The following is an 11,364-nucleotide window of genomic DNA, read 5'->3' as shown; positions in this document are numbered from 1 at the left end:
GCGAAGGTGGCTGAGAAATTGTGCTCCGAACCTGAAGGGGCGGTAGACCCGTTAAACCCGATAACATCCAGCCACCGTAGAACCGCTCAGACTCTCTCTCTGTACGGCTCCGCACAGGTCTGTTTTTCCGTTCTCCTTATTAACACGAATGTAAACAGTATCAATCTGTGAGACTTAGACCATATATACCTGTACTATTTTCAGCGAAAACGTAGCTAGTCGTTAAATGACTATTATTCCTGCAGAGGGTAACGTTAGCTACCAGGCTAACTCCAGTGAAAAACCGGTTGTTCTTTGTTTTAAACCAAAACAAAACAAACAATGAACTGTTGAAAGAACCGTGTGTCCAGCTTCAGATCCTGATCATTTTTGCTCATTTATAAGATTTGGAAAATGGCGAGCTCCAAAAACCTGAAAGCTTTCCTCGAGTCCTCTCTGAATGAAATCTTCAAAGCGACCGTGAATAATATCCTGGACTCGGTGGACCAGACTCTGTCCGAGTACCAGGGAGAAATCCGGAGAATCGTGTCTGAAAACGAAGACCTCAGGAAAAGACTTAACGCACAAGAGGCGATACCAAGCTTCATAAAGATAGGTATGTGTTAATAATCTTAATTTGTTGTACTTTTTGTATTCTATAGGATATGCTGTTGTGTGTCCCACATAGCAACAGCCTGCTTGTAAAACGTAGCTAGCATTTGCTACCGCCTTGTCTTTTCCAGTTTATAGGCAGGAAAATTAACCTGGTTTGTACCTCCATTTTGTATTTTAAGCCATTGTGCCACTATCGCTTTTGTGCAGAAGATGCTGTTTTGTTTCTCCTTCTTGTGTATTCTTCATACTATAAAAGGGTTTTCATAGTATGGTTGGTTAGGGATATTTCCTGTAAAATGTAAGTGATTTAAAATTTGTAAATTATATAGAATACTATAGTTAGTATTGGATTATTTTTTTTTATTTTTTTTGCTTTGCAGAGAATGAGGAAGTTGCTGTTTTTGGTTTGGACTTACCAGGACAGACTTCTCTTCAAGAATCAACCAGTACATCTACTCAAACGAGAGGCAAAGGTCCAGGCCCAAGGAAACAGAATGAAAGTCAGACCAAGATGGTCAGAGATTCAAAACTGAGGTTACTGAAATCAGTCCACCAAACATCAGAGAATGGTGTGCCTCAATTAGACAAAGATATACCAAGTACTATATCAACATATGTAAAGGATGAGTCAGAGTTTGATGATGGCTCTGCTATAGACCTCTCCAGTAGTCAGTTGCCTGTTCATTTCACAACTAATTGTTTTAAAGAAGAAAGTCTTGAGGAAAATTTTTCTGAATCTGAATGTTACAGTCAGACTGGCTCTCCCATAGACCACAGCAGTAACAGTGATAATGATAGTGAGGTGAAAGTAACCATAGTGTCAGATAAGCACATGACAGGTTATATATGTGAAGATGAAGGGAGCAGTATGGACCTGGTTGGTACTGGAGGGTCAGCATACTGCTTATCAAAATCAGATATTCAAGTTCCAACTGATCCTTCAATTATGTTGGTTAACTCAGATGTTGGAGTAGCTTTAGAAACTGATGAGGGACTTCAAGTAAGCATGGACCAGTCAAGCAATACTTCAGATTCAATAGAGGAAAAACAAAGCAAGAATTTCGCCTGCAGCCTTTGTGGCAAAAGTTTCAGTCGCATGGCCTCACTTAACATTCATCTCAGCACTCACAGCTCAGAAAGGGCGCATACCTGCAACATATGTGGCAAGGGTTTTAGTCGAGCAGATCTCCTAAAAAATCACAAGCGCATCCACACAGGTGAAAGGCCATTTACATGTAACATATGTGGAAAGAGTTATGGTCATCAGGGCCAGCTCAGAGTGCACAAAAGAATACACACTGGTGAGAAACCCTACTGCTGTTCACACTGCGGCAAACGATTTACTGAGCACAACCAGTTGAAAGTGCACCTAAGAACTCACACAGGCGAACGACCATACGTTTGCAGCGTGTGTGCCAAAACCTTTTCAAATGCTGGCAACCTAAGAACTCATATCCGAATTCATACTGGTGAAAAACCATATTGCTGTGGTCAGTGTGGGAAGAGGTTTAACGGCATGGGAGACCTCAAAACACACTACCGAATCCACACAGGTGAAAGACCTTACAGCTGCGACTTGTGCTCAAAAACCTTCAGCCAAGCGGGACACTTGACCATCCACAAGCGGATGCATACAGGCGAGAAGCCGTACAGCTGCAGAGAGTGCGGCCGAAGTTTTGCAGTGGCTAGTAGCCTCAAACTTCACCAGTTAACTCACACTGGAGAGCGACTCTACAAGTGCTCCCACTGCAACAAGAGCTTCAGCAGGACTGGACATCTAAAGAGACACGAGCTGCTTCATACCAAAAACTACACACATGAGTCTTCACAAAGAAAACAACAGAAGCTGGAAGCTACAAATGAAGAGACAAATGCAGAATAATGAATTTTGCAATAGAGATATTGCAATACTCATGAAAGTGGGAACACGGTATTTAGAAATTACTGAGTGCAAATGAGCTTCATGAAATACATGTACAGTTCATTGCAAAAATGATGGAATCATCACACTTGGAGGCTGGTTGCCCAACTTTTTATTTCCTAGAAAAACATTACAAATATGATATAAAACATTTTTTTTTCAACTTTACAATTCTGGCTTTGTGAAACATTCCTCAAAGGAATTAAATTATTTGAATTCACTACATTGCCCTGTGATGGACTGCGCCCCATCCATGGTGTGTTCCTGCCTTGCGTCCAATGATTCCAGTTAGGTTCCCGACCCATCACGGCTCTGAACTGGATGAAGCGTTTACAGGCAATGAAAGAATGAATGAATGAATCCAGTGCAATTTTTTCCAGATACTTTATAAGATGGAAAAAAACAAACAATCACAATGTTGAAGAAAATATTGACTCACTTTTAGTTTGTTTTTCTACCATGAATAGCAGCACAAATCTAAAATGCAAACTGATAAGTGGTTAAACAAAGAGCGACTACAGACCTTAACACGCTCCTGTCTAATTAAATGAAAATGAGCCCCAGCAACACAGGTGCCTGTTTACACAATGGAGAGGATTTTAAAAGTTCTTCAAGAAGGAAAACGAATACAGAATGTGGTAAAAGCTTTGTCTAAAAGCTACTACATGTTTTGAAAAAAAAAAATATGGAGGTTATAAAAGGAAAACATTTGGGTAGACCATAAAATACATTTGATGTCTAAAAACGAGCATTAGGACAGAAAACAATGTAAAACAAAACATGCTTTGAAAATTGAAAATTAACATTAATGCAAGTGATAAACAAATGGAAACACACAGGACCCAAACTAGAAGGAATCAGCCGAATGTTCAGCAATTAAACACATTTTTTAACTAATTGTTGTTAATTTGCTACATATTTAAGAAGCTGTGTCAAAATCCTCTAAATGTGGTGATTTCAAAATGCTTGCAGATGTGGTACAATGAGGTCCACTAATGAATGACAGCATTTAAAACCTGATATTTTTTACATTTCTATCCATTAAGAGAAAAAAAAAACATACAAAAATAGTTGTAATAAATATCTTTGTAGTAAATTAGAATGGTCAAATTTTAAGGCATGTGGTTAAAAATATGCAATTCCTTTTCAGATCCATGGTGTTATCTAAAAGAATGTATAACATTTTCATTGTAATTTCAAACTTTTTGACTCCATTGTGTGTGTAGGCTTGTGCGATATTGATTCTTCCCCACAATTGACCATTTTACATAAATGTGATACACATTTTAAGACAAAAAACTTAGCGCACACACAAAACAAAAAAGTGCTGCTCTTGCATTTCATCTGCAACTTAGACAATCCCCATTGCACATTTGATTATTGAGATATTACTTTAAAAACAGAGAACAAACTATTTTTGTTAAAAACCTCCAGATATTTGTGAACAAAGTCTTAGAAAAATAGGCTGGTAATTTATTGGTTGTTTTTTTCATTATTAGTTTTTGACTGTGCTCAGAAATCCTTATTTAATAATTTGTGTAGCCTTTTTGCCCATGTTAAGGGCATTATTTTATTATTTTCACACAAGCCTTGGTGCTTTTTGAACTGTTGTCAGACACAGGCACACCGTACACTAACAGAATTTTCGCTTTAAACTGCAAATTGACCATTAATATCTCCTCATTCTCTTGCCCAAAACACACACACTCCCACACAAAAAAAGAAAACACACACAGGGCTTCTGTGAACATGCACCATATAATATATATTATATTGTATGTGATGAAAGTGTAAGACCATGAAGGGGGAAACAAATCATAATATTGCACAAGTCTAGTGTGTATATATAGGAGTTTAAAAACATTTAATGTGAATATAATTAGTTTAATATTGGAAGTAGACTGTAGTGAGTTATTGGCCATGCGACTTGGTGTGCTAAAAGGGGTTTATCGTACTTAATTTGGTGAAATACTTTGTTTATTTTTTACAATCTCAAACACACTTCAATCCAAATGCATCTTTGGTGTCTGAAGTTTACTGTGACAGAAATACAGTCAAAATTTAAGTTTATCAGAAATGGCAAAGGTAAAGACGTTGCTGTTGGGATTTAATTGTATTTGAAGAATAATTAAAAACAAATAAATTATGATACTCATCTCTAAGTTTATCAGTGGTTCTTCAACACTCGAGAACCCCATTCCACTACTCCAAGCCCAGAGTTAATATTGGAGATCTAAGGATGCAATGTGTTAACTTTGACTGGAATTGTATGGTAATTATGTAGTATAGAATATGCATGGTTTTTAAAGGCATAGCTTAAAATTGCTTAAACAGCATAAGGTAATTATAGGATGTGCAGAGTTTTTTAACTAAAAGTTAAATAAATGTAGGTGTGATTTTGTGGCAAGGTTATTAGAAAAAGTCACTTGCAAGGACTGATGATTTGTGTTTTAAAAGGACTACTCTATACATTTTCTAATCTAATCATTGCTGTACAACATATGGATTGCCACAGTCAAAAATCTGTGTATTTTTTAAAAGAACAGAAATTAAAGTTTAAAAAAGGTTTACTATAAAAGCCAATGGGCACATGTTTGTGTGATTGCACATTGACTCGTTTTACCAGAGTGTTTTTAGTCCATACGTTTTCTGTTCTTTTAATAATACAGGGAAATATCTGAATTGTATGTGGTAGCTGACCACGCATTGTACAAAAGTGGAAGAAACATTAAGATAAAATTCAACATTGATTCCCTAATGAAATTATGCACAATGACACTGGAACCAATATGGTGTCTAATGGACGTTTACCTTAATCTAATCAACGTTAATCAATGTTACAGCAGAAGTGTATTAATTGTAGTGCCATTTTATCAAATTAAGCTTTTGTGTGATTCCTGGAACTAGCTAGATGCTGGCATCATTTCACGGCTTGATTTTTAATTCACTTTAATATTCCTTAAAATAATGTTGCAATATTTGTTCAAATAAACCTTAAACCAATCTTACAATATCTGTCTGAAATATTTCTTTCTATGTTTTGCACCACAGATCCTGTGGCTTGTATGGCTTACATGAGGAAAAATGTAAAATTGCTGGAGCTTAAAGTTTACAATGCTGTGAAAGGATATAAGTTTAGTTACACAAATTTATGACCCAAAAAAAAAAAAGAATTCCTGTGTCTCATCTTTCATATTAACCTTTTAGATAGTAAATCCAAATTAATAATATGCATTGTTTTTTTTATTGTATATTTATTTAGTTTAATGTTTATTCATGAATGTAAATTCATCTTGCAAAAGGTAATATATTTCTTTTTTTTTAGTTAGCATTTATTATATATTTTGTTGTTATTTAGTATTAAGTTCTGTAATGTTGGATATTTCTAGGCCACACAGAAGGTTCAAAATAAAGACAATGAATACATTTTTTACAAATTATTTATGTCCAGTTAAACAAAATACCATAATTACCATCAGTCACTTACAGGCATGCATCTGCTTACATCAATTTATATTGATGATCAAATTAATTTGTATTTGCTTAGTTTACGTCCTAACCAGTTATAGTGTAAACTGTAGAGGACACATTTATGTTTGTATTTTCTGTCTCCTTGGTGATGCAGCATATGCAACAGCATGTTTGACATTCCAGCTGCTCCTTGGACAGGTAGAGCAGTGGCTGGATGCTGCTGCTGATGTCCATAAACCCAAAGGCTATGTAGTGGATGTAACACGTGAATACATCCGGAGAGAAATAAGCCTGAAATGGGAAGAGGGCAACGGGTGGGAAGTAGTTGAAGACTATAATGGCCAGAATGATAAGAACCATCTTGAAGGCCCTTTTCTTGACCGGGTGCATCTCGTCACGGCCCGGACCAGACAGCCTCAGAGCCCAGAGGATGGAAATGTTGCAAAAGACCATAAAGCTGAAGCAAACCAGAATCATGACTGTGAAGACCTTGTTGAAGCTGGGGATAGAGTCTATGCATTTGAGCACGGCGTAGGCCAGAATGATCAGCCACATGATGCCGGCACATACTGGCCGATGCCTGCGGTCCTTCAGCTTTGTGAAGGTGATGGGGTGCAGGACAGCCATGTAGCGATCCAGGCAGATGCAGGACAAAAAGAGTGGGGAGGAGTCCTTAATGCCATAGAAGAAACGCAGGACATACCAGGTGCTGCTGGAGGTTAGGTACACCAGGTTTGCCAGCTCCAGCGGTGGTGTCAGGCAGAAGAATGTGTCCAGCACGGCCAGGTGGACTATGAATATATCTGAGGTGGACGAATCGCCCTTGTTCTTGCTGATGAGCCAAAGTACCATCAGGTTGGTTGGAATGCCCAGGAACATGTTGATGAACTGCAGACCCAGGTAGAACAGGATGACTGAAGGCATGTGCTGGCACATGGCATATACTGTCACAGCTGCTGTAGAGATGTTGAGTGGACGCTGGGTAAGGAGCAGGGAGTCGTTTGTGTAGACGGCTGTCTGCATCTCACTTCTGGAATATGAAGGTACACACGGTTATATGCAAAAACTGGTGGTGATAGGAACCAGAATTCCATGCCATAACAATACTGTTAAAGGAGATCTCCCTAGGACACGGCATGAAATCAATAATTCTGATTATGTTCTGTTTCTTACACAGTGAGCAGACACTTCCGAGTTGTTGTGACTCCTCATCTGAGTCTCTATTCACAGCACTGGATACATATTTATGTGAGTGCGTAAAGACAAGGTTAAATGGAGCAAAGCAAACAAAAGGGAAAAAAACAAATAAGGGTATTGATAAAATATATATAAAATGAGAAGAGGCGATAAAATTGCATTTCTTCTCAAGTCTCACTTTTGGGCGATTCCTTTTAAAATAAAGATTCTCTGTTTGTAATATGTGCCTATTAAAAGTAACAATGCAGGAAACTATGGCATGTAAACATCCTGATGCATCAAATATGTAATGCAAAATTTGAGGTAGGTTCACAGAACATTTAAAATAAATAAATGCAAATAATCCTGTTAAAAAGATGTGAATATGATTATTCATGCCCAATAATTGGTACAACTATGTTTTGTGCTAATGCATGGAAAAATGAATAAACAATTAGATCTTGTGTAACTGAGCTTTATTTAAAAAATGTGCTCTATTAAAATGATCTTGCTGACTCATAAATTATGACCAAGAAATGTAGGCCTTTATTTGTCCAAAGTATGAAAATGACCTCTTCGGCAGAGGAGCTCCAGATTTAATATACAGAATATTTGCTTTTCTATCATTTTTCAGATCTTGATTTCACTTTGCTATCAATAATACTCTTGTCTAATGGTGTCTAACAGCACTGTCTATGTAAATGAAAGACAAAACCATGATGGTGAAAAAAGATAAGTGCTCAAGGCTGTGTATTTTGCTGAAGAGACACACATTTTAGAAACTTATATATGATAGTGTCTGGTTTATACTGCGCATATATGATTTTATCTCACTATATTCTTGAAAATGGCAGAATATTCATCAGCAGTTTTCCTTGTTATTTACACCTTTTTTAGCTTTCATTTAAACCATTTACTCTTACCCACTTTTGGAAATAGATGGCAAGATATTTATATTTACAACTAATCCAGAGTGTTTTATTAATTCTAATCATGTTACATTCATTCATTATCTGTAGCCTCTTATCCAGTTCAGGGTCGCAATGGGTCCAGAGGCTACCTGGAATCATTGGGCACAAGGCGGGAATACACCCTGGAGGGGGCGCCAGTCCTTCACAGGGCAACACACACACATTCCATCACCAATCCACCTACCAACGTGTGTTTTTGGACTGCGGGAGGAAACCGGAGCACCCGGAGGAAACCCACGCAGACACAGGGAGAATACACCAACTCCTCACAGACAGTCACCCAGAGCGGGAATCGAACCCACAACCTCCAGGTCCCTTCCTACTGCGCCACCGTGCTGCCCTAATCATGTTACAGTCACAGCCAAATATAGTGTTTGGGAGTCTTGCATGGACTTTTTATTGATGGAGCATGGTGTGCTTGCCTGGGCAGGGAATAGAACTGTAGTCTTCTGCATAGAAGTATTACCTACACTTCACTACATCAAAGAAAATGATTCCCTAATAAATTAAATAATCTTATGCAATAACTTATGCTCACCAGATTAAACAGGTATTTTGAACGACTGATCAGGTCTCCATTTATGTATGTAACCTCATCCCTTGATCACTCCTTTTGACTGACACAGAGACCCACAAATGAAAAAAGATGCCACCTGGGCTTGTGATAACTATGCACTAACTGTATTGCCTATTAATGCTTTACAAATAAATGTAATAGCCTCATAACCACAAGCCCATACAGATATCGGTTTATGACCATGTGAATGCTGCACATGTGTAAACTACTGGCTCATTTTCCTGTCTTGATATTTGAACTGATCAGTTCACCAAGCAAAACCAATGTAATTTGTGGTCAAAGTTAGTCTGGCCAAAGGATGATATATGTATGATGTGTCAATGCTTCCTGCACAAAACATTCTACCACCACAAACTTAACTTCATAGAGGAAGGTAAAAACATTGTATTCTTTGAATGTGTGTAAATAGAACAGAATTTTTGTTGTAAATTAATTTTGGAGCGTGTCTATTGGTCCCTTCATTGTGAAATTTTGGATACAATCCAAAGAGCAGCCTTTTCAAAATAAGTCAAAAGCTTTTTTATAAAATAGAGGCTTCTATCTGGCAGATGTCTTGAATGTATTGTTCCAAGAAGAATCTATTATTTATACGACTGATCTAACAAATCTTCACATTAAAAATCAATCTTTATTCTAAAAACAAAACTATCCAATGAAGTTTTAAAACAAATCAAACATTCTGCATGTAAAATATTAGCTTCTGAAATACACTGGAAAAAAAAAAAGATAATTGGAACTGAAATTATAAAACTCTAGTCAAGACAAGTCAAATTTGTTGGTATAGCCTATATACTGTATCGCTCATTTTGAGACTTCTTTGATTTATGTCATTATTTATTTAAGTTAATAATTGTTTTATCTTGAAATGAATCAGTAGAATTGGGTCAGTATATTTGCAGATAAATGTTCTCATTCTAAAACATATGCTAAACACCATTTAAATATCCGACAATAAATAGATCATTTTATTGAGCAAATGTATTTACTTCAAGTAAGAAATGACTAGAAAATGACTAAAAATATATTTTAATATTTTCACCACAAACAATATCAGACATATCACTTAGAAATTAGAACTCAGTGTGATAGGAGAGTGTAATAGGAAAGAGACCGATAGAAAGTCTCACCGGCGTTGTGGGAAATTATTCCTCCTCAGTCCAAAGTCCACACAGGGGGAAGTTATGGCAGTTTCTGAGAGCTGGAGTGAAATATGCACGTCTGTTTGTCTGTCATAGGACCTGTTCCAGCCTCAGGTACAAGGACATCCCAGCACCCATGATTCAACACCATGGGGAACCTGAGCACCCAATCAGAGTTAAGACAGTTTCAGAGAAGGGGTGGGGCATGGAGATTTTCCAACCCAGGTCATCTCACCATCAGCATTATATTCAAAGTGCAATGTAGGAGATTAAAATGAGTCAAATAAGTAAATCAAATTAGTTATTATACACTATTTCAGTTCCAGCAATGAAATATTTGTCTAGTTTTTGAGTCTATGGAATTAAGTAAAAGACAGGTTCATTTGGAGAGCATGTTCTGGCAAGTCCTCATCATTCACACCGATCAGCAATGATGCAATTTGCCATTGGAGCCTGACGGAAATTTGGAAGTAAACAACTGATGCAACCGTCCAGTGGTACCCTTCTGAAATTTAGTGTAACAAAGTGTCATTTGTTACATGGAGCTGACGAAGCCTCCTGGCTAATTTCGAATCTTGAAGACAAAGAGTAGAGTGATTTGAAACAATTCATATGAGCAGATATTGTGCTACTTGTCTGTAAAATGAATTGTTTCATTATCACAAATATTAATTGTAACAAGATTTTCTTTATATCACTGAAGTATTTCATCAAGTAATGACAGCATTTCAAAGGTCAATTAATATTTAGTTTGTCCCTCTTTTCAGGGAAGGTTTTTACTCTAGATATTGGAAGTGTTGCTGTTTGGGTTTGATTGCAGTCAGCCACAAGAGCATTGATGTAAGATGATTATGAATACAAACAGCACTCCAGCTCACACTTAAAGGTATTAGATAGTGCTGGATGCGTTTCCACAGTGTCTGTGTTTACTAATTATAAAGGTTTGGACATACAGTGGATCACTGATGAGAGCCATTGGAAATAGATACAATTGCTGTTTATTATTCATTTTTATTGTATAATTACTCTTTTATTTACTGTATTATTTTCAGAGGAATATATGCACAATGCTTATTATTTAAACTTGCACCATACAGTAGATGGAGATTTGTTTTATTTTCAAAGAAAATTGTATCCATTAGTATTCCTCAGACTTATTCATTTCAGTGCTAAAGTCAAGTGTCTAGGGCCTAAGACCAGGGAAAAAGTGCAGTGATCTTTAATGTATTTTAACAGCTCGTAACAAATAGGCATCACACAAGCCACAGTGAAAGTCTCCAGAATACTATCATTATTCTTTTCCAGACCACAATTTAAGTTGCAAAATTAAAAATAATAGCTTGTAACTAAACAGAATCCAAGTGATTGTAGACATGCATATCAAGTCAGAAATGTCCTCAGGAACCTGATACATAAAGAAACATAAGGTCATCAGAGAAAGTTATTATATTAAAGTGTTACAAATACTCTGCCTGCTGCTTGAGAAATTGATTTAAAGTCAGCTTTTGGTCTAAA

At 36.9% G+C, this 11,364-nt stretch overlaps 2 protein-coding genes across 2 annotated transcripts; one reads left to right on the top strand and one right to left on the bottom strand.

Moving 5' to 3' along the window:
* Positions 1–33: 33 nt before the first annotated feature.
* LOC136687675 (zinc finger protein 391) lies at positions 34–5,514 on the top strand. Its single transcript, XM_066662195.1, has 3 exons — positions 34–117; positions 385–595; positions 975–5,514. The coding sequence occupies exons 2-3, from the start codon at positions 394–396 to the stop codon at positions 2,474–2,476; spliced, it is 1,704 nt and encodes a 567-aa protein (XP_066518292.1). The 5' UTR covers positions 34–117; positions 385–393; the 3' UTR covers positions 2,477–5,514.
* A 556-nt stretch (positions 5,515–6,070) lies between these two features.
* On the bottom strand, positions 6,071–9,914 carry hcar2 (hydroxycarboxylic acid receptor 2-). Its single transcript, XM_066653135.1, has 2 exons — positions 9,838–9,914; positions 6,071–7,016 (listed from the first exon to the last, which is right to left on the bottom strand). The coding sequence occupies exon 2, from the start codon at positions 7,007–7,009 to the stop codon at positions 6,071–6,073; it is 939 nt and encodes a 312-aa protein (XP_066509232.1). The 5' UTR covers positions 7,010–7,016; positions 9,838–9,914.
* Between the last annotated feature and the right edge of the window lie 1,450 nt (positions 9,915–11,364).

This window comes from Hoplias malabaricus, chromosome 2 (assembly GCF_029633855.1).
Source record: "Hoplias malabaricus isolate fHopMal1 chromosome 2, fHopMal1.hap1, whole genome shotgun sequence".
In the NCBI taxonomy this organism is placed as follows: domain Eukaryota; kingdom Metazoa; phylum Chordata; class Actinopteri; order Characiformes; family Erythrinidae; genus Hoplias; species Hoplias malabaricus.
This window is presented reverse-complemented; position numbering and strand designations above follow the sequence as displayed.